This window comes from Sesamum indicum, linkage group LG2 (genome assembly GCF_026168435.1).
Source record: "Sesamum indicum cultivar Baizhima isolate 11 linkage group LG2, ASM2616843v1, whole genome shotgun sequence".
Taxonomy (NCBI): domain Eukaryota; kingdom Viridiplantae; phylum Streptophyta; class Magnoliopsida; order Lamiales; family Pedaliaceae; genus Sesamum; species Sesamum indicum.
This window is the reverse complement of record NC_142658.1, coordinates 15,496,786-15,521,380: the sequence shown is the minus strand read 5'-3', so window position 1 is coordinate 15,521,380 and position 24,595 is coordinate 15,496,786. Positions and strand designations below refer to the sequence as shown.

Sequence of the window (24,595 nt, the reverse complement as noted above, 5' to 3'; positions counted from 1 at the left end):
ATATGTATACTATTATGAAAGAGAATCGTGTTGTTATACCAAATTTTAAATATCGAAATTTACCCTTTTACTTTATTACATCTCTTCAACAAAACTTGATCATATATATATATATATATATATATACTAATTAGAGTACACCTTAATTTTTTACACATTTTTATATTTTTAGGGTATTAATATTCCATAACTCATAACCAATTTATCAATTGAAAAATGATTATATATGGTAAAATGCAAATTTTGTAAAGTTGGAATGGTAAGTTGATACAAAAAAAAATTTAATAGCAAAAAAGAGCGTAGTTTGCATGATAAAATATAACCCTTTATTATATGCACACAGAGATGACGTAGGATAACGGGTAGCATTTAAAAGGAAAAAAGGACATGCAAGAAGATAAACATGTATAAATAGGGCTTCGTTCCTCACATTGAACACAACAAAGTTGCAAACAAACCAAGTATTCTACATCGATAAACCCCAAACCTCCTAATGGCTCACAACCAAACCTCCGCCCTCTTCCTCATTTCCCTCCTCTTCGCCGCCGCGGAGCCACTAGTCCACGGCCAGATCAGCCTCGGAGGCCTGACCGTAGGCGGCCAACTTTGCTGCACGTCCACCGGAAACTGCCCCGGACAAGGCGTCCCCGGGGTGCCTGTCAACCTGACCTGCAATATTCTTGGTGCTACAACCACCGTGGGCCAAGCCACCACCGACGCCAATGGATCTTTCAACATCACGGTTCCTGCTCCAACTGGGCTTATCCTCGGCCTGCCGTTACTCCCATGCTTGGCAGGAGTTCAGCTTCCACTCGCCAGCGTGGTCTGCCCGGTGCTTTCCACCACCGGAGGTGTCCTTTCATCCGTCGTTCAATCCGTCGACACAATAGTTTCGGGGACGCTTGGGCTGGTGCAGAATGCTACGACAGTGGGATTTATCAGATTGGGAATGTAATTGCCATTTTAATATAAGACTATATATCCACTTTAAGGATTCTTCTCCAGTTTGATGTGTACGAAGATACTAAGAAATCATGGGATTAATTATTCGTTCTTGTCTTCATAGTTTCATGTTGGTTTCTTGATCAACAGCTGTATTTGTAATCTATGTATTTGTATATCATTTTATGAAATAATGGAGGAGAAATTAATGAAAGTAGTTGCTAATTCTCTTTTTGAACAGTACACTAATATACATACAACAAGTTGTGTACTATATTTATCATGTGATTAATTTAACTTTGGCCTAATTTGATTAAAATCAAAATGGAAAAACTTCAATTTTAGTTCTGTAACTTACGGGCTGTGTCATTTTTTGTTCTGCTTGAATTGATTTTTGCAATTCAGTCGTGTAACATTAAGATTTTGACAATTTTAGTCCTTTTACAACAAGCACCTCTGAAATTGGGGCTTCAGCAGGGTCGGCATTTTATGTTGATGTGGCAATTTAGTTGGATTAACACTTCATCATATATAATGGTAGAAAAACCTTAATTTTAAAGGTCATGTGCACGTCACAAGCAAGTCTGATTTACCGAAATATGACTAAAATTAATTATCAAAATTTTAAAATTATAGAAATAAATTACGAAAATCAATTCTATAGGATAAATCTACCATTCCTAATTACAGGACTAAAATTGTATTCATTTTTTATTAAAATTTCTCAAAAAAAAAAGAAAAGAAAAGAAAAAAGGATACATATGACCAAATTAAAGGTGTAACAATTAATTGTTCAAATTCTGGTGACCTAAGTCTCCAAAAAATAGTCGATAAATTCCACCCAATACATTGGGGCCAAATCCTAACCAAACATATACAGTAAAACCTCTATAAATTAATAACCTTGAGACCATGAAATTTTATTAATTTAGAGAGATATTAATTTATCGATAAATTAATATTTTATTAATTAAAAGAGAGACTTTTTAAATTCAGCAAATTTAGTACATATGTATTGAAAATAAATAAATTCATATATGTTTCATTGATTATATTCATGCAACAATTAACTATTATATTTATAGACACATGTATCAATTCATTGGAATTACTTAAATATACATGTTTACATTAATTCGTTGCACTTAAATAACTATTATAACCAATTAAATATATTCATGCATGATGAATGAAACATATACTACATAAATCTCAATATGATAATAAAATAATTCATATCACCCAACCATGTCTTCTCATCTAAAAGACATCGCAAAATCATCCATGAATGATCAAATGCGTAAAGTATTACAGATTTCATATTTTAGTAAATTATCATAATATTTATAATTGTAATATTTATGAATTATTAATTTAGAGTTTTAATGGGACCTAATATTTATAAAGGAATTTTTCGAAAAATTATTATTTTATTATCTTATCGAATTTGATGATTTTTTACAAAGACCCAAGTCGGGACCGGAGGATTTTATTATTTTAGAGAGTTTATTAATTTATAAAGGTTTTACTATATATATATAGGTGAATACTATAACGTACGTAATTAATGGCTTTTGCTCCTATCCTTGAAATATATCCAAAAAGGGGTTATTGATATTGAGTATAAGAATTTAAAACATATCATAACAGCAAATGTTTGAATCTTACAATTCTAGAATGGATGTAATAAGTGGTTATTCAACATCCAAAATCTAGATATTAGTACATTTATCGGCCTCATGTTCATGCATCAATAAATTCAAACTCCGATCCTATTTGATTAGATTTGAATCAATTATATGTCAAGTGTAGTACATATATCGTGTAGTTAGTGTATATGTACAATTAAAAAAAATAACCAATCAAATAACAAGTGTATTATATTTATTTACCATGTGATGTAATTTGTTTCGATCAAATTTGATTTAAATAAAAAAATTCATATCACTCCATTTTGTCGAATCTTTGCCAATTGATATCTTTAAGTTAGACTTAGTTGGAGCCTTAATTTTTTCTCTTTTTCTCCAATTTCTTCATTTTTTCAGGTAAGAGCGATGAACTATTATTAATTAAAATAAATCGATTATAAGTACAATCATTCATGTCGACATCAATATCTAACAAAAACTATTACAACAGTCATATCCTGCTCAATAAGACCTACTATTACAGTAGACCAACTACTACTATGCAGTAGACAACATCAAACACACCTGGTTGTGTTCGAACCTATGATCTCTCTAGGATCATAAAGCCTCAGTTTCGCCAACTGAGCTAAGCCTCATTGACTCATCCCTTTAATCACTCCATTAAACAACGTCTATCTTTACCAATTTTTATTTTATAATATGGTGTTTCCGATTGTAATTCTACATAAAGCCCTAATCGCAAAAAAAATGATAAAAATAAAAACTATGTGTCATCTACTAACGAATAGATCTATTTGTCGAACGAAAACAAACATTAGAGATACTATATGTAATTTTTCAAACCACAAAATAATTGTGTAATTACATCTAATATCAGATGAAGACAACATAATTATCCCTAGATTTTTACGAAATATTAACATAGTTAAGTTCAAAGTGAAATTCCAAAGGACTCACCTTTGTGCCCTTTGTTAATCTTAATCATCATCAACAAACTAGTGATGTTTGAACTTTGAACGCAACAAATTCAGCAAAGAAAGTATTATAAAGGAGTAATTACATTTACATCTCCTACCCTATGCTTTATTTATAAACAATTCCTATCTCTCTTACAAACATCAATTATATATGTCAATATTAATTGCACAACTCACTCTATTTTTTTAAAAAATTACGAATACAACTAAAAAAAACGTCAACATCATTACACAAACTATCTTTATTTTGTGACTGTCATATGTACAATGTTCTCATACCCGAACGGACCGATGGATTCGACAATACTTCCAATTTGAGTCACACTTATAGAATCAATTCCAATCGACCCAATGTAGACTAATCAAAATCAGTCCTCCCAGAATCGGTGGATAGAATTTTATAAAGAGGGGAGAAATCGAAATTGGGATTGCCCATAAATAACAATTGTAATTTTCTCATCTATCTCAATTCTCAAACCCTCTCGACCTCCAACCCTCAACTAAAATCAAATTCAACTTCTTGCAAAATCTCAAAAGTAACGTCTTTCTCCCTTTATTTTCTCTTTGCAAATGAAGATGACTGGGATTGAGTTGATTAATTATACATTTGCAGTGATTTTCGTAATTACTTAAAAAATAGAGATAATTTGTATAACAGACCATAAATCAGGAACAACAATAAACCCTAAAGCTAAAAATGGCTCATAAACAAGCATCCGCCCTATTTCTCGCTCTTCACCCCTGCAATTAGCACGGCCTTGGCCTGGCCGTAGGCGGCCAACTTTGCTGCACGTCCAGCGGAAACTGCCCCGGCCAAGGCGTCCTTGGGGCGTTTCCTTCTTACATCTATAGCTTGTTTCGTCGTTGTAATTATTAACATTCGTAGCGTTTGTGTTTGTGTCTAATTCTCAAATACATAATCGGAGGAGAAATTTGTCTTAATCTCATGCTCATATATATTCATGATCTCCGTAATACTTGGAGATGTGCATGCCCAAATTCGTCGATTCACTTATGAGTTGTTTGATTTCCTACCACAAACATTATATTAGTGACAAAATAATATGCAAATTATGATATAATTTATTTGTACTCTATAAATTATATATACTAGCGACAACTTTTATGTAAATATTGTTACTATTACGATAATAAAAAAATTCTTGTCACTTTATACATATGATCAACGGCAATATTAATTAATACAATAATTTAAAATTTTAATTTGTCACTACCATCTCATTTTCTTACGGGGACTTTTGTGGGAAAATATAATTTTCGTCTTGTAATTATAGTGATGTGACACTTTTGATTCATTTCGATTTCAGTTTTATAATTGAGGATAATAATTTAAAAATATAGTATGTTTAGTTATACTTCAACAAAAGTCGCCAATTTCGTCAAATGAAAAACCTTTTTCTTCGACGATTTTTAATCTTGGCTTATATATTGGAAGATATATAATAGAAATTACAGTTTGGTATATAGGAAAAATTATGAGCTCATAGACCTTATTCGAAAAATAACCCCTTGAAGCGTTTAAATGAGAACAATATGTGAAACTTAAAATATTAGTAATAATAATTTTATAATTTAATAAAGGAGTTATTTAAATTATGAAAAATAAATTAAATACATCTTACTTTTGTTTTTCAAAATATATAAGGATAATTATACTCCCCTCCCCTGTAGTTTGGTGTAATTACACGTAGACTCTCTGTGGTTTGAAAAATTATATCTAGCACCCCTGAAATTTGTTTTCATCTAACAAATAAATCCCTTCATTAGTCAAAATTTATCGAATTAACTGATATTCTAATAGTTGATCAGATACTCATCCTACGGCTGCCATCATGAGACTTGACCCTTAAGAATCCTGATACATCGTGGCCTATAAATAGATTGAAAGCCCATTTTACATATATACATTAATTACATCAAATCGCGCTTTGATTGGATCACATATTGCGATCCCTAATAACCTCGAACTCTTTATGACTTAAATTTCGATGGGTTTTAGTTGAGGACACCTCAACATTAGGCTGCTAATTCAACTTCAGGTACTTGCAAAGGCTAAATATCAGGTTGCTTACCAAACAAAAGTCCACACATCATCAGGTCATCAACAACCTTAATTCGAATCAATATAGGATAATTTTAAATAAATTAATCATATCATTTTTTCTGGGGAGAGTAAAATACACATAATCATATCATTTTTACTCCACCATAAATATCAACTAATTGTATGATCTCGTGACTCTCTCATATATTGAAAAGGTCTCTTTTTTTTTTTTTTTTTTAGAGTCTCTCAAAAATTCTACGTAGGTTGAAGTTGAATTGGACCCACATTTAAATAGTTGAGTTTTTTTAATTCGTTTTGGAGTAATTCATTTAATAAAACTAATTTTTGAGATAATTATTAATTCGACAAAGCCGTGTTTGGTCAAAAGTTCCATTTAACTTTTACAAAATGCAAATTATTGCAATGGAATAATGATAAATTCTAACTCAAATCGAGTTCTAGTCGAGTTTGAACCAATTATATAACAAGTACAACACACTAGTCGTGTATTTAGTGTACAATTAAAAAAATATCAATCATAAAACAAGTGTATTACACTTATTCTGCGATTGATTTGATTCGCTCTAGCCCGATTTATGTAAAAAAAAAATTCAAGTGGGATATCTAGCTGTCAAACACCTCCAAATTACAATTGACTACAAGTAATATCAAATTTATTTATCAAATACCCTAATTGTGATTATAATTAATTCTAGAAAGTAATTTCAATTCTCTCACCAACACCACTAAAACTTTTTAAGACATTATTCAACTTGATCATTGCAATTTTTTTTAAAACGTTATCCAACTTGATCACTGCAATTCTACTGACTCGCTAAAAATTAAATTTCATTTTGTTTATCTACACATTAAAAATTAAGTACCCATTTTTTCACGAGACAATGGGAATTAAGGCCCTAACTGAATCGAATATTATAAATCAACTATGGACAGCCTATACAGTTGAAATAGAAACTAAGATTTAATTATTAGAACACCATGACATTGAGATGTGTTTCCGACCATAAACAAGAAAAGAGAAAGAGGGGCAACATGGTTTCCCAGCCAAGATTGTGTATTACGGCCTGAATTTATGAGATATAACAACCTGGATGTAAGAACCAAATCCAGAGCTTTTCTAAGACATGCAGAGGCACACAGGAGCAACCAACACCAGTTCATATAAGGTTCCGAGGTCGCACAAGTGAAATGGTCTTATTACCCAGAGAACCAGTATCAAACGAGAACGATGAGTTTCGACTTCATTAGTCGAGGCAAAAATCGTAAGGGATCCTACTGCCAATACAAATCACAAAATATATAACAGAAAGGATAACGACTATTCCACCACCGTTACAACAGACCGTTAAATATTCAAGGACATAAAAACCATAAAGTGAAACGATGAAGACATACGAAACCAGAATCCCGTTACACTAGTCGACCCTGTTCATCCATTTTCCTTTTTTTTTTTTTTTTGGACACTTTTTCCCCAATTTTACATCCATAAAGTTGATTCGGAGATGGGATCTCACTTGGCCATCATAACCTTAACAAACTCTTCATAGTTAATTTGTCCATCTCCGTCGACGTCGGCCTCCCTAATCATCTCATCGACTTCCTCGTCGGTCAGCTTCTCTCCTAGGTTTGTCATCACATGGCGCAGCTCAGCAGCAGAGATGAAACCGTTCTGATCCTTGTCGAAAACGCGGAATGCCTCTTTTAGCTCCTCCTCCGAGTCTGTGTCCTTCATCTTTCGAGCCATGAGGTTCAAGAACTCGGGGAAGTCAATGGTCCCGTTACCATCGGCATCCACCTCGTTGATCATGTCCTGGAGCTCAGCTTCAGTGGGATTCTGCCCCAGGGATCTCATCACGGTCCCGAGCTCCTTGGTGGTGATGCAACCTGTACGGGACATCAGAAGCCATTAATTGTAAAAGGCCATCATTGTACGTTATGAGTGAATCCCAAATTGGGCAATTCTGCTCTGATTCATTTAGCCAAAAGATGATGTTAATAAATGCCATCTTACTGCATCACGGCTCAAGAACATCAGAGCAACATTAAATACATTTATCAAGAACAAGAAGTAAATGCAATAACTCCAGATATATGCGACATAGATCTTGTTTGGAGCTAGGCGAACATTTGTACATCCTGGTATGTGATCAATCAAAAGTCAAGATTTACATGTACGGTAGATCCCACAAAAGTTCGCATCATTACATACAAATGAACTGCAAGATCCCAGGGCTTTCATTTCGTTCTATTTTTAAGGTGTTTCTCCTTATTTTTCGAAACTGGAAATAAGTACATGTGTTTCTGAAAGTGTCTGATATGTTTGGTTTTGTATTTGTCCGATAAACAAACATAAGTTAAAGACACACTGAACTATGTATTTTGTAAAAACATAAACAAACATTGGAAATATTTCTAGCTATCTCTAAGACATGTGGAAAATGGAAACAAACAAAAGTGAAGATTTTGTAAATGGCTATATCCATTTTCCGACACAATAATCAACTCAGCATGTTCCACAAACGGCTAAGCTTATAAAGATCGCATGCTCTAAATCAAATAACAGTACCTTTCTCAAATACACCACAGATTCAATCCTATAATCTGACAAATTTCTCACACATTCTCAAAGATTGATAACAGGAACGAACGAACAAATACATCTTTCATGTGTAACTTTCAACATATAATTGGATTGGACAACCTTTTCCAAACATGTTCAGATCAGAACAAGGCTGCAAGAGGGAAATACACTGTGGGATCCAAACTCTTTCACCTCAAGCATGCTAAATCTCTTTATTTCTCACACCAATCTGTCATCCTAAAGAAGCCTATCATCCTATACCAAACATCAGCAAATTTTAACGAACTCATAAATACTATACTCGATACATATATTTTCGGGACATGAACTGACATCCTCAAACACTCACCTCAAATCAACTCATTTATTCACAGCAAGCTACAAAAACATCAACTGTACATCAAAATGTAATAAATAAATCAGATCTGACAAAGAAACAGAAAACCCACATCCGAAACACATAAACACACACAGAACAGACAATTAACGTTTGTAAAAACGAAATTGAAATGGGAAAGGAAGAGGGTTCATACGGACCATCGCCATCCTTGTCGAAAAGGCTGAAAGCCTCCTTAAACTCAGAGATCTGGTCGTCAGTCAACTGATCCGCCATTTCTCTTTCTGCTAATGCCTAAAAAATTAGTGGGCTTTTTCCTCTTCTCTTGAGTTATGGAGAAAATGAAAGGAAATAGATGATTCCAGAAACGGAAAAACTGAGATGGGGTGATATAGTTGTAAGAAGCAAGACAGACAGCGTTATTTATCAGCTAAAGATTCAAGACAAACAGACTATTCAACGGCAGAGAGAAATACAGTACACCAACAACTCATATAATCCGCTAATTTCCTCACTTTTTTCTTAATCTCTCTTTCCTCTTTCTGTGTGTGCAATAATTTTAAGGGATAATTACGTCCTCTTCCTCTAAATTTTAATATAATTACATATCAATTTTTTATAACTTAAAAAATTATACATAATATTTTTGAGATTTACTTCCGTCTAAAATCAAAATTCACCAAATTTATTGATATTAATAAAAAAATTTAAAAAAGTTTATATTTAATCCGATTGACTTGTTACTGACTTATCGTAAGTCAAATAAATATTTTTATGACCTAATTACCCTCATACGTCTTTACGAGTTAATGCATATGATGATGTATATTTTCACTGTTATAAAGAGAATTTTTAGTGCGAAAAAAATTATTTGAGTTGCAATAAGTCAGTAATAAATCAATCGAGGGTAAATATCAATTTTCAATTAGTTTTTTTTTTATTAATATTAGCAAATTCAATGAATTTTTACCAACAAGGAAATATTTGTTACGCGAAAGCAAGCTTTATGAGTGTCAGATGTAATTTCTCAAACTACAGGAGATCTACGTGTAATTACACCGAAACTTAAGAGAGGTGAGTATAATTATCCCTAATTATCCCGATATGCCAAATTTGATAATTAAATATTTTTTATTAATTTTTTGTTGTATTAATGATAATAAAAAAATAATTATGATAAAAATAAATAAATAAAGAGAATAGTTGGAGAAGAAAGAGGAAATAAATATTAACTAAAAGGGATAATTACACTCTCATTCTCTAAAGTTTCGTGTAATTTTACATAATTTTTGTGGTTTAAAAAGTTATATAGCATTTTTAGATTTGTTTGTGTCTAACAAATAAGTCCATCCATTAGTTAAAATTCACCGAATTTGCTGATATTAATAAAAAATTGAATAGACATTCATACTTATCCCTAATTTATCGCAGGTCAAATATTTTTTTATGTCAAATTATCCTTATACATCTTCATACATTAATGCATGTGAAGAGGTATATCTTCATTATTATAAGGGCAGTTTAGTCATAAAAAAATTATTTAACCTGCAATAAGTTAGTAATAAATCGATCGAAGTAAATATCAATTTTCATTCATTTTCTTTAAATATTAATAAATTTAGTTAATTTGAGTAACGAATGAACCTATTTCATTAATGAAAGCAAACTTTAGGGATACTAGATGTAAATTTCCAAACCACATGAAGATTTATGTATAATTATACCAAACCTCATCGAAAGGAGTGTAATTATCCCTAACTAAAAATACATAACTATTTAACAAAATAGTTTTTGCCACTTGTAGATATTGTAAAAATAAATCTTTTAAAAAAATACATTTTAATTGATCCTCCTATTCAAATATCATATAAAATTATTGGATATAAAAATTTGGCTGCTCCAAACCATCCAACATTTTAAAATTAAAATTACAATTTTCTCTATATCTAAATATATATATATATATATCTTTTTTTTTACAAAATTAATTACAATTTTTTAAGTTATAATTATAAGGGATAACTATACTCTCATCACATGCAATTTAGTATTACTACACGTAAACCTTCTATAGTTTAAAAATTTATATTTAGTATCCGTAAGGATTGCTTCCATCTAACAAATAAGTTTCATAGCAAGTCAAAATTTACCAAATATGTTGATATTAACAAAAAAAATTAAATTAAAAATCATATTTTGATTGACTTATTACTGATTTATTGCAGGTCAAATATATTTATGACCAAATTATCTTTATATATTTACATATATTAATTTACATGATGAGGTATATCTTCATTGTTACAAGAGTAGTTTAGTCAGAAAAATTTTGTTTGATCTACAATAACTCAGTAATAAGTTAATTGAGGATAAATATCAATTTTCATTCAATTATTTTTTGTTAATATTAACAAATTCAATGATTTTGACAAATGATAGACCTAATTGCTAAATGGATGCAAACCTTAAGAGTACTATATATAATTTTTCAAATACAGGGGGTCTACGTATAATTACACAAAATTTTAATAAAAAAAAGTGCAAATTATACCCAACTATAATTACAAATATACCCCCTATCCATTGTCAAAAGTTTGTATAAACATCTTTCAAGATACATTACACTATCATCCCTGAGAACGTATATGTATAATTTTTTAAAAAAACAGAGAATTATATATTTAAATATGATTTTAGCTGTCAATAAAAGTTAAATTTTAACCAACTTTATTGAAATTTTTGTAAAAATTATAAATACTTTATAAAATTAACAATTATTTAATAAATATTATAAAAAATATTTATTAAAATTAATGTTAATTTCATAATTATATTTGTTAGACGATCGTACAAAATTTTATTGTTGAAATTGATAGATGGCCTATCCTTGAGTCTCCCTTCCATGACCGAAATGATTTCACGCGGTCCTCACGCGGTGCTCCTCGTTGACCATTTTGCGTCAGTGCTTGTGGGCCCTGCTGCCCGCCACGTCGGACTTATTGGGCCTGGGCTTGTTTGGGTATGGGTGGGCCACTTGTTCATCACACTCTTCTTATAATGGGCCTATACTTTATTTTCCTTTTATTTTAGGCCCACTTTGATGCTTTTTGTGAAATATATATATATTATTTATTTTTCTTTGGTGAATCATAGCTACAACATTACTATTAATAATAATAAAAGAATTATAAAGTTCCTTCTTCATTCCACTTTTTTTTTTCTGTTCAAACACTCAATATATAAAAACACTAAATTTATAATGATCTATAAATTAATACGTAATAATTTTATGGGGTAAAAAAATAATAGAAAAGTTTACACAAATCAACTTTAATTGAATATAAACTAATTATATGACAAGTACAATATATTTATTGTACGATTAGGATATAATTTAGAAAAAATTAATACATTTTTTTGAATAAATGTAAGTTTCATTAATAAAATAAGATCGTACAGTACAACAGTGCTCAACTGGTGGTTTCTCCCTCGGCAGGTCAAGGGATACGTCATAATCTATATAACACACATGAACTAACAGAACGAGATAAATTAACACTGATAATCCTTTGTCTAATATCTTCCACAATAATGGTGGCTATGATGCTCGGTGGTCGCTCCGTATGCTCAAAGCGTCTCAAATTTCATTTTCTCCAAATGTGGTAAATGCAAGCAGCAAAAAGTGCACGATAAGCCAAATTAATGATATGTTTTCCTCTCTATTTCCTTGCAGCTCACTCAACGTCCCGTGACCACTCTCTATTATGTCATTAAAAATTAATAATTATAATTTTGAAAAATGCAAAATACCCCTGTCATATGGGATACGTGCATAGTCCCCAAACCCCATCGCCTCGTCCACTCCCCATTCCTCGCACAGTCATCGCCACCGCCCATTCGCCCCTCTGGCGTCAGTCGCTGTCGCCGTCTTCCCCTCCTTCGACCCCTCTCTCTCTATATATATTAAGATATATAATACAAGTATAACTATATATTATATATATTTTCAATTAAATTTTATATAAATATATATTACATAAATGTACACTTATATCTATACCATTGATTGGGATGAAGCAAAATTCAGACTATTGATCTGTCATTTAAATTTGGATATTAAATTTTAATTAATTCATCAGTTTCAAATAATGTAAATGTCATTTTATTATGAAAAATATATATCTACACTATCATAAATGAAAATTCTTTTGTAGTATCAATTTTTGAATATTCAAATTTATCTTTAAATTTATTTCTTATTTTTACAACAAATTTGGCTAGAATAGTAATTTTAAAATTTGTTAATAATCTCATAATTTTATAAAAAAAAATTCTTTCACTCACTGCTTCATGTTCTCTCTCTGCAAACTTTTCTATCTTTGTTTTTCTAACAAAGTTCTATATTTTTATTTTACCCAAAAAAAAATTCTATATTTTTAATAAATCTCTAATTATAATATATATTTTTTTGTCACATAACCCCATATTTCTTTATTCGACTTTTTCTTCCTTATATTACAATTTTTTTCTTTATTTCACATTACAATTTTTTATATATTCATGGGACTGCGTGCAACGATGATTAATATATATATATATGTAAAGGCGCATGTAACTCATGCAACTTTGTGAGAAGTTTTTTGCTTCATTTTTAAAATACAAGAGAGAAAATTACTATTTTTTTAATAGAGTAAATTATTTTCAATATCACATAAAATAAATTATATTTACTCCTGATTTATATTGTTAAATCAAAGTTTATTGGGAGGAAATTTCAATCTAGAATTTGATTCGATCAAACCTGAATCAATAATATGATAAGTATAATACACTTGTCGTGTAATTAATGCATAATTAAGAGAAAATGACCATTCACGTAGCATGTATATCATATTTATTTGTTCTGTGTTTGGTCTAGCCAGATTTAATCCAAGTAAAATTTTCCACGATTGGGATCAGAATTTTGCAAGAAAGAATATTTAACTCTCTCTCATTATTCATGTGAGAGTTGTAACTGTTACTTCTTCACATCGGCCCTTTTTCTCTCTCTCTATCTATAGAAAATTTGCTCCGCCACCGGGGTCGGGCTCTGGAAATGCTGAAGAGACAAGAGAGCTCACTCTCATCGTCCCGCCGCCAGGCCGCCGCCGTCGCCGTCTCCACCACCCCACCGCCGGAAACTCATCATGCAAAAGGAGTCGGCTGCATGTCCGGCATCATTCATCTCTTCTCCAAGTACCAGAACCCCAACAAACGCCTCACATTTGGTCAGGAATTGATCAGTTCTCTCCCCTTCTTCGAATTTTCCGATCGATCTCTCATAAATAATTCCACATTTTCCCCATAATTACAGCAATTTCTATATTAATCCAATTACTACATTTTCAGGCAGAAAGCAAGAAAAATCGAAGCCGTCGTCTCCGGCAAAAGCCAAAGGCTCACCAATCCCAGCGACCAAAAATTCGGCCAAAGAAGACAAAATTGAGAAGCAAACTTCTGACACGTCGAAGAGAGTACTAAAGTGCGAGGTTAAAGTCCTGAGAAGCCCCACGCTGCCGCCGGAGATCAGGAAATCAACCGCCGCGAGCTCGCCGGAGAATGCTAGAACTCCGTCGTCATTGGTGGCGAGGCTTATGGGTCTGGAAGATACCACTCCAGCCGCGAGAAGGCCGGCATTTGATGGAGATCCCCTTATAGAGAAGAGGCAGCGGCTGTTACAAGCTCTGGAAAAATGCAACGAGGATCTGGAATCGCTGAAGAGGATCATCAAGGCGGTGCAGACTGCCGACGTCCGCATTCAGCCGCCCCATCCGGCGGCTCCCAAGAGGGGCCTTCCCAGCGCCGGAAATGATGCGAAACCATGCATTAAAAGCTGCACTTTCGTGACGGCGGAGGAGCAGAATATTCCGGCGGGTGATTTAGCTCGTTCTCCCCTCCGCAACTTCTCCGTAGCACACAACACCACTATTGCAGCAGGTCAGTCACTTTTGTTCAGACTTTTGCTTTTTTGTAGTAAATAATTTTCAAATTACTAATTTTAGAATATTAATTTTTGCTAGTCATAAAATTTTGGTTTTCTTTTCTAATAAATCAATCACAACTACATCATAAATTTCAATCATTAATAATGAATATATGTCAATTATCAATATCAAATATGTACAATTAACCAATAATTATTATTACAATAGACTAATAACTACAATTAAAATAGATCAATATTTAGATATTTGTAGAACTCGAATTCATAAAAGTACGTAGCTTCAACTTTACTAACTAAATTATGCTGCATTAGTCAAAAGAGTTTGATCGAAAAGTGAAAATTAGTGATTAATGGGTTGATTAATTTAGATTAAGAAAAAACAGCTTTTTGGAGTGTGTCCAAAAGAGAAGATTGCCACTAGAATCTATCATATATATATATATATATATTTGGTAGATTGAAACTGATTAAATGATTGTAATCGTAATTGCTTTATTCTTGTAATAAATGTTTATAGAAATTATTAAAAATATTTAAACACCATAATAACATGTGATTTTTTTTATTCAACTAGTTTACAAATGTATATATATATATAATAAATTAATTATAATTAAATCATAAGTTTCAATAATCATCAACATGAAATGATCAACAACTACTATTAGAATAAAATAACGCATATAATAGTGGGGTTCAAACCCATGTTCTCATAGTAATAGGGTCTCAACTACATTAACTCAGCGAGAATTCTCGTAATCAATAATTAAATTACATAGAGAAAAACTGACCAACTTGTCTACATGCATTTGAGAGTGTAGTAGAAAGAAATTTCGATCCGAAAAATAATAATTGATGGAATTATGTTAGATCATACCAAAATTAATTTATATTACGAACAAATACATCTTTTAAACATAACAAATATTAATAATTTTGTGGGATTAAACTTAATTTTAGGAACATAGTTTTTTCTTAAATTAGTAAAAAAAAAAAACAGTTTGTAGTTATAATTATATTAAAATATAATTTTTGATATATATGTTGTGATTGAAATTGATGCATAGGGACATGACCACGAGTACTTAGGCTAGAAGCGACAATAAACGTGAAGGCGTGCAATATTTCATTATAACTTACCCTAGGAACTTTAGTAACGTTAAATAAAGTAGTTCTCCACCGTAAAAAAGTCTGCCCAATTCCCAAAACCTAATGATTGTCAATTACTACATATAATACATTGTTGTTTATGCCCTAAATCATATTTGTCGTCTAATTTGTTAAATATGATTAAATTTAAAGGGTGTTTGATTAAGTTTATTTAAAAAAAATTCTAATTTGATGCATTTTAAAATATGTTTTTAGAGATTATACTAAATATAAGTTCATGAAGTGATAAAATGTTCGAGAGCTTATAAGATGTTGGTCGTGACTAAATTATGATTATTTTGAAGGAATCTGTTAAGACATCACAAATAAGTCAGCAACTCAATTTTTTCTTATTTTTAGAGCTTATAATCTTTTTTGTAAAAAAATACAAATACTTTGTAACATCTTATACGATGTTTTATAAAGCTTAAAAACTCACTTAAACACCCTCTTAATCTGAATATGTTTTTATTATTATTATCGAGTGTGTTATTATTACGTAATATCTATTTTTTCTTTAATTTGACATATAATACCTATATAAGACGTTTGGGCGATGATTATTAATTACAGTAAGGAGTATTATTCTTTTACTTTTAGCAGTTGGAAGAATATAAATTCCATAAATAATGTTATTTTCTTGGTATTAATAAGATAATTATAACAAATAAATTAATCATTATTATATATGACTTAAGGACAAAAATAAAATAAAAATTAAAGAAAATAATAATAAAAAAAATCTTAGCCCATGGTGACGCTCATGATGCAGTCAAAGAAAATGAAAAGTTAAATTAAAAAAAAAAAAAAAAAAGGGTGGAGCAGAATGAATGTATGTGGGGTGCAGGCATTGCTAAAGAGCAAAGAAAAGAGGTTCCGTTGCATCATTGTTTACAAGAGCTTTTGCTTTTTTACAAGGACACACCACTTTTTTTGGTTTATTTCTGGGTCCACCCCTCCACTTTCACATATTTGCCCCTTTTTATCATGATTTTATCCAACCGTTGCTTATTAACTGAGCTTGTAAACTTTTAAATTATTTAATGACATATTTTTATACTCAATAAGATTTTGATAGATTTATCTGAAAAATAAGATTGTAAGCTCGTTTAGAAAAACTAAAGAGTTGTTGGCTTATTTTTAAATCGTAACAAATTATTTTAGTCTTTATCATATTAATTATAAAGTTATAATTACTAATATCTTGCAAACTTTATAATTTTATTTTATATGAACATTTCAAGAACTAATTTTAAAGTAAAATCTAACATCGTTTATGTTTTATAAAATATATTATAAGATGTTTTAAATAAATTTAATCAAACACCGTCTTAGTGTCAAATAATAAAAAAATGTCTGTATTTCTATTTTGATTTATTAAAAAAAAATTGTACTTGTTATGAATATTTATAATAAAAGTATTTTAATACTTCACACATTTTTTAGACGTATACTTATAATATATATACATATATATGTAAATAAAAATTAACTTCAATATAAAATACAATAATATCAACTGAAAGAAATCATATAATATAATATATATATATATATATATATATAAGGGTCCAGGGATCACATTGGTGGAACAAGAATTTTACTTTATCTTTGGGGGGGGGGGGGGAGGGGGCTAGGGGAATCAGAACATCAAACATGTTCGTCTTACTAGGAATTTTTCCTACTATATACTCCACATTTTAATAAAAAATCAAAATTTTTACTCAAATCAGATTTATTCAAAATAAATTAATAATTGAATAAGTATAATATATTTGCTGTGTGATTGGTCATTTTTTTCTGAATATAAATCGACCACATCGCAAGTGCATAACATTTACTATATAATTGGTTTAGATTCGATCAAATTCGATATAAGTTAGAATTTTCCCACATTAAGAATGTCTTATTCATTTTTTTTTGCTAGACATTAATAAAAAATTTTGATGTCGACTCATGCTCAATTTTATCAGTGTTCGTTGGAGCTCGACTCAATTAATAATTAAAAAAATAAATTTATTATACTTCAAACAAATTTGAACGATAAAAATATAAATTAAAAACTGTTTTATGTATATGCAGGAGCAACGCGTGCGACGCCGCAACAGAGGAAGCCCACAGCGGCCAAGAAGCCCGGGGAGGACGACGAACCAATAGCTAAACTACACAACCACCCCACAATTATGGAATCATCACTGCTGGTGAAGCGGCAAGCCGCGGCATCGCGGTCTGTGCGGAGCAGCAGGGCGATGGTTGAGAGCGTAGAAGAAGTGTGCAGGGACATTGCATGGGGCGAGAAGAGGGAGGTGGGGAGAATAGGGCTGGTGTTGCAAGATCAGCTGTGCAGAGAGTTGATTGAGGAGGTGGTTAAAGAGTTGGTGAAACCTTCCCGCAATGTGCAGCCGTTGCCGCTTGAGGCGTGCAAGAGGAGGCTCTGTTTCTGATGTGGTCTTGGGAATATGGGAGTAGAATTTGCAAGTTTTGTGGTTTTGTGTAGAGTGTGTTTGATGTAGGTGGATTTTAGGGGAATAATGATTTGTATCGAGTAGATTGTGTGTGTGTCATTTTTTTTTTTTTTTTAGGATTCTTTGTTTATAATTGTACGTTTTCAATTTAAATTTGAATAAAAAATGCTAACGTTAAAGAAAATATAACTTCATATTTTCAAATGGAGTCAAAGTGTAATTGATCCTGCATAATATCACTTAGGATGTGTTTGGTGCAAAATGTTTTGCAATCCAAATTCATTGCAAACTCATCTAGACTCTAACCCGAAACCAACCCAAAATAGGAAAATTCTAGTTCGAATTGGGTTTGGCCGAACCAAACCAATGACACTTGCTCGTGATTGGTCACTATTTTTGAACTGTATATCAATCACACAAGTGTATTATAGTTGTCATATAATTTATTAAAGTTCGACCAAATCAGATCTAGGTTAAAATTTCCTCTCAAAATAAGACAAATTTGGAAGGGACACTGATTTACCCGAATCCATTGTCAATCTAATTTTGAGAGTCAAACTAGACCAAGAATTGGGCATGCCATGAAACCCAATGATTCTATTTTTTAAAAGGCTTTTGTGGATTCTGGAGCTCAACTTTTGATTATTCTTTGGGTTATCTTGAGCCCACTAAAGTTGTAGGACAATTTTGATGTGTAATTATTCTTTCTAATGCTATAAAGGCTAACCCAAATACCCACACAATGTTGAGCTTGGACTAAACTTGTCGCTTTTTGCATGACCTAACAATTTAATAAATATATAACATAAGAAAAAAATGCAAGCAACCCTTTTGTGATATTGTAAATGAGCAAATTATTTTTTTATGAAAAAATTAAATAGTGATTTACCTCCTTATATTTATTAAATACAATAATTTAACCCCCTATAATTTTTAAATTGAAATAATTTACCTCCCTGTATAAGGAGGTAAATTGCTTTATTTTAAAAAGTACAGGAGAGTAAATTGCTATATTTTTTTTCATATGGGGGTAATATACTCATTTTTAATATCACGGGAGGGGGAAGGAAGGGGGGTAAATTGCTATTCACCCTATAACATAATTCTATAATCAAGAAGATAATTTCAAATGAGAATGTAAACGTATACAATATTGAAAATCTATTCTTAAATAAAATAATTAATGTAATCTTTATATATGTGATGTGTGTATATTAAATAAAACAGAAGATGTAACAGTATTAGAAGTTGAAAATTCAATCTGTGAAACGTCAAACAAAGAACTAAATAGTAAGATAATGGGCTGTCATATTGGGATATTTTTTTTTGGGTAAATGTGAGTTTCATTAATAAAAAAAGATTGTACAGTACAACAGTACTCAACTGGTGGTTTATCCCTCGACAGACCAAGGGATACGCCATAATCTATATAACGCACATGAACTAATAGAACTAGATCATATTGGGATATTTATTGGACGATTGTTATTTGTGAGAAAATATTTACCCTATTTAAAATATATTCCACCATAAAGATTGGAATATTATTAGTTCCCTCCACCACTAATTGTGACCTCTAACAGCCAGCCACCATTGATGACTAAGTCAAATGTTGTTAAATCTTAGTGGGAACAATAGTTTAAGTAAAAGATAGGGCAAAGAGACCATTGGAATGAGGAACCTTAACTCCACCAAATACATCTTTTTCCAAAGTGTCCAATGTTGTTAAAAATGTCACAACTTTTGACTTATAAAAAGCAAATGAATTTGGTCTCCTAACCAACACCATATCTAAATCCAATCCACCACATAACCACTCCATTCACAATCATCAAGAGAGTTAATCAATGTACTTAGTGGGAGGAGAATGTTTGGTTGATAGATTAAAAAAAATATCATCAATATTTGTAATAATTCCATCATTTGATACCAGAAAAACGACCCACATTATAATTTTCGTCGAAAATCATAGGAGTCCGCTATTGCTGTAAAATGCTCGATCTGGACTATATATAATTGCCACCAAAGGTTAATCTCACTGTTACATTTCGATTTCTAAACTTTTAAAGAAATACCTTAGGCTACATTAGGATTAAAAGATTTAAATTTGGAAGAATTTCAAGAAATAATTGACATAAATAATAAAATTCGTAAAATGTTCAATAAATTATAATTTAGAAGTAGAGTTGAATCAAATTCTTTGTATTTAAAATGATCCAAATAAATTTAAAATATTTATTATTAGGGATTTGAAATTATTTCATTTCTAAAAGCTCAGAAGCTGTTTTTTTTTTTTAATTATTATTATTATTCGACCTTTTTGAGAGGTTTTTGGCTATTAGTATCACGGGGTCTATTGTATTTAACTTAATAATTCAAAACTATTTTTTATATACAAGTGGACTAAAATGCCTTATCGATTATTTACAAATAATTATTTAATTAATTAACTGTATAAATATTTTTTTATTTATGTATATGTAAAGTTAATTTATTTTATATATTTTAACTTATTAATTTTAAGTTAAATACAGTTACCACCTCTAAAATATTCACCCTACATCAATTATTTCTCTAAAATATTAAAACCTTAAAAAAAAAAAAACTCTGATATTTGATTTTTAACTTTGAAAAGTTCATTTTACCTTTACAAAAGTTGCTTTTTGGAAAAAAAATAAAAAAAAATTAAAATACCAAAATCATCATTTTTTGAAACTTTTTTCTAATTCTAGTTTAACTCATTCATAGATTTCTTTTTATTTTTGTAATTTTAAAGTACTTGAACTCATTTTATTTTAATTTCACTTGTTTGTCAAACCAAATTAAAAATAAATATTAATTTGGTTTGACAAACAATTGAAACTGAAATGAAATGAACCCAAGTCTGTAGTATTATAAAAATAAAAAGAGCTCGATAAATAAGTGAAATTAGAATTAGATAAATTTTGATTAAGGACGATTTTGTTATTCTAAAAATCTCTTTATTTTTTTTTTTCACAAAGTAATTTTTAAAAGGATAAAATAAAAATTTCAAACATTTTTAGTTAAGGGTGGTGGGAGTTTTCGAAGGTTTTAATACTTTATGGGTAATTGAAGTGGGATGTATATTTTAGGGACGGTAACTATATTTAATATATTTTTTATTTATTAGTAAATAAATATAATTTAAATTTAAATTATGCATAGCATAATAGCATTAAAGTAAGAAATAAAATAGAGTCATAGCATAGGAAAAGAAGAGTGTTTTTCGTTTTGATTCTCTGCCATTTCCGAAATCGATTCTCCACTCACATCGCATACGTCAATCAATCAATCACTCCGCAAACAAATTCTACAGCTTTTCCCAACCAGAACACAAGAATTAAAAGGAGAATCGAAGCCCCTGAAACTACAAGAGGAGCGGGAGCGGGAGCTACAATCAACGTCTGAAGAGCTTAGTTCAAGGTTGGGGAGCTATGGCGGGGAGGGATTTCCTGGTGTTTCTGGCCCTAACTGTTGTGTCATCATCACTGGTTCTGCCGAAAGCCAGTGGGAATTCAGAGGGCGACGCGCTCTACGCGCTCCGCCGGAGCTTCTCCGACCCGGATAACGTGCTGCAAAGCTGGGATCCGAACCTTGTGAACCCGTGTACCTGGTTTCATGTAACCTGCAACCAGGACAACCACGTCACTCGCGTGTATGTGAAATATGCTTTTGTGACTGTTTGTATGAATCTTTTGTGGATTTGGATTGTTTTCTCCTTTGGCTTACTTTGTTTGAATTTTTGGCGACAACTGTTTGATCTTCTTTGACTGGTTGAGGGAAGTTTGTCGGATTTTTTCTTTTTTCTTTTTGGTGTTTTTCCTCTTCGTTTCTCACATTTTTGTAGTGTGTATTACCTGTGTGAATAGGTATGATTAGGAATTGAATTGGTTATTCAAAAAATATATGGCGAAATTTTTGTTGCTATATCTATTTTTGCTTCAGTTGCTGAATGGCAGAGTTTGGATTTTATATGGAAGAATATCTGTTTCAAAGTGAATTTCCACCTCTATTCCTTATGATCGGCAGCCGTGCACTCATATTCTTCGTAGTCATAGGTGTTTAGGAATTTGGGAAGTGCTGAAATTCTTTTTATAGTAAAAGGGATGAATGAAGTTTTAAGAGACAGTTTTGTGTATGGTTCTCAATGAAATTGGGTTATATGAATGGCTGTCTTTGAGCAAGATTGCAACTGGAAGCTGGGTTTGTGGCGATTGTAGATGTAAATGCTAATTGATATTAGGTTGCGTTCGGATGTGGAGGATTTACACTAGAGGGAAGGATCAGGGTTAAAGAATCTCAAGGGCATGCAACATTGAGTAGATTTGGTATCTATAACAATGGTTGAAAAATTGTCCTAAATGGTTGCTAAAGGATTTCAAATATAGTAGTGCAAGTTGTCCAACCAAGTTGCGGTAGATTGCCTATTATGGATTAGAAATCTTTAACTCTCATATCCTCTGCTCCAAACACTCTGTTAGATAATTAACTTATTATCGGCTGGTTTTCCTCTTTGCGTTCTTTTCGACTTCCCTCTTTTTTAGTATGCTTTTTGATGATTGTGGTCTGAACCTTGCAATTTCTTTTATCACTTGATAGGGACCTTGGAAACTCAAATTTGTCTGGTCATCTAGTTCCCGAGCTTGGGAAACTGGAACATCTCCAGTATCTGTGAGTATTATGTAACACTTCCATTATTTGTTATTGGTTGCTCACTTGTTTAAACCATTGCTTATATTTTTGCATAAAAGATTATGCCCACGATCTATCATAGCAGGCAGCAGTGATGATACTTTCCGTTCTTACATGAAACTCATGCTTAATTGTTTTTGGAAATTTCTTTATCCATTTATTTCCTTATCATTACCTGTCTTTGCTGTTTTCGGGCAAAATGAAACCTGATGTCTTTATCTTGCAGGGAGCTCTATAAAAATAACATTCAAGGCGAAATTCCTGCAGAGCTTGGTAACCTGAAGAACTTAATTAGTTTGGATCTGTACAACAACAATATCTCAGGAAGAATACCTCCATCACTGGGAAATTTGAAATCTCTTGTCTTTTTGTAAGTTTGTCCTTCTCTCTCATATAATTTTACATGTGTATCTGGAGGTGGTGTTTTGATGCAGGTCGCAGACAATTCTATTTAGCTTCTTTCATCTTTGACCACCCTTAGCTCAGACTGCCGGTGCATATTCGATACATTGTTCAATTGCTTCGTAAACCTACATCCATAATTTTATAGCATTAGTTGTTGAATTGACTTTTTACAAAGAAGCTGCAGGCCTTCCATCCTTTCTCCCTTAAATGTGTGTGCATACAGCATACTCCACGTCAATTTGCAAATGCTTCAGCACTTTATTCCAAGTCAATAATCTTTGTTTCTTTAACAGACGTCTTAATGATAATCAGCTAAATGGACCAATCCCAAGGGCACTTGCTAGTATATCTAGCTTGAAAGTTGTGTAAGTACTTTTGATTTTACTTTCTTATATCCTTATGCTAGGAGTTACATGATGCAAGAAAGTTAATAATATCTGCTTTTGTTTTTGTAGAGATGTCTCAAATAACAATTTGTGTGGTACAATACCTTCTACTGGTCCATTTGAGCACATCCCCTTAAACAAGTAAGATACTCAAGTTATAGGCATTGTTTAAATAACAATTTCCAATCTTTTTGCTTCAACTTCTTCCATGTTGATTAATATACTAGTTTATCTCAACTTCTTTTTGAAAATTTTCATGATCTCCCATCCCGTATTTGCTAATTGATACCACTTTGTCATCGATATCCTCTCCAAGAATACTTGGCATTATCTGCAAACTCGTACTACTCTAAACCTGGTAATCTAGTTCATTTGCAAAGCTAATTACCTGCTGTCCCAATTTCTTGTGGTTGGGATCCAACGGTGAAGTAAATAGGCAGTAACGAGATGTGGCTTACTGGTTTTCAAAGAAGAAAAGGCTATTCGGTGGTGTATTTCTCTCTTGTTTTCTTTTACTTGGCTGCCCATGTTTCTTTTTTTCCACTTTCCCTCTATCTGTATTTTCCCCTTTATTCCCTCAGTTCCTGCGACCTGGTTTTGAAATTTTCGTGACTTGCGCCCTTTCATTTGCAGCTTTGAGAACAATCCTCGACTGGAGGGTCCAGAGCTGCAGGGACTTGCAATTTATGATACAAACTGCTGGTAAAGAAGTGGGTGGTTGATATAGAAATCTTCTTGTTCCAAATGGTGCTCTTCCTTAAAATGTACTGAGTTGGTATGTTCCATAAGATTCCTAGAGTTGTAAACTTATTATAGTTATCTGTAAAATTACTGCTGGTAATTGGAACTATGTTTTATGTTATCTTTGAGCATCTTGGTATATCCCCTCCTAAACCGGTCAAGAAATTTCGTGGACTTGAGA

The 24,595-nt window shown here is 31.6% G+C and overlaps 3 protein-coding genes across 3 annotated transcripts; 2 read left to right on the top strand and 1 right to left on the bottom strand.

The window, feature by feature from the left end:
* Positions 1-6,930: 6,930 nt before the first annotated feature.
* On the bottom strand, positions 6,931-9,036 carry LOC105155778 (calmodulin-7). Its single transcript, XM_011071725.3, has 2 exons — positions 8,773-9,036; positions 6,931-7,538 (listed from the first exon to the last, which is right to left on the bottom strand). The coding sequence occupies exons 1-2, from the start codon at positions 8,846-8,848 to the stop codon at positions 7,165-7,167; spliced, it is 450 nt and encodes a 149-aa protein (XP_011070027.1). The 5' UTR covers positions 8,849-9,036; the 3' UTR covers positions 6,931-7,164.
* Positions 9,037-13,510: 4,474 nt separating this feature from the next.
* LOC105155777 (uncharacterized) lies at positions 13,511-18,373 on the top strand. Its single transcript, XM_011071724.3, has 3 exons — positions 13,511-13,839; positions 13,961-14,548; positions 17,787-18,373. The coding sequence occupies exons 1-3, from the start codon at positions 13,668-13,670 to the stop codon at positions 18,146-18,148; spliced, it is 1,122 nt and encodes a 373-aa protein (XP_011070026.1). The 5' UTR covers positions 13,511-13,667; the 3' UTR covers positions 18,149-18,373.
* Positions 18,374-21,383: 3,010 nt separating this feature from the next.
* Positions 21,384-24,535, top strand: LOC105155774 (leucine-rich repeat protein 1). The gene is made up of 6 exons (XM_011071721.3): positions 21,384-21,845; positions 22,790-22,861; positions 23,109-23,252; positions 23,581-23,652; positions 23,743-23,814; positions 24,307-24,535. The coding sequence occupies exons 1-6, from the start codon at positions 21,625-21,627 to the stop codon at positions 24,377-24,379; spliced, it is 654 nt and encodes a 217-aa protein (XP_011070023.1). The 5' UTR covers positions 21,384-21,624; the 3' UTR covers positions 24,380-24,535.
* Positions 24,536-24,595: the final 60 nt, after the last annotated feature.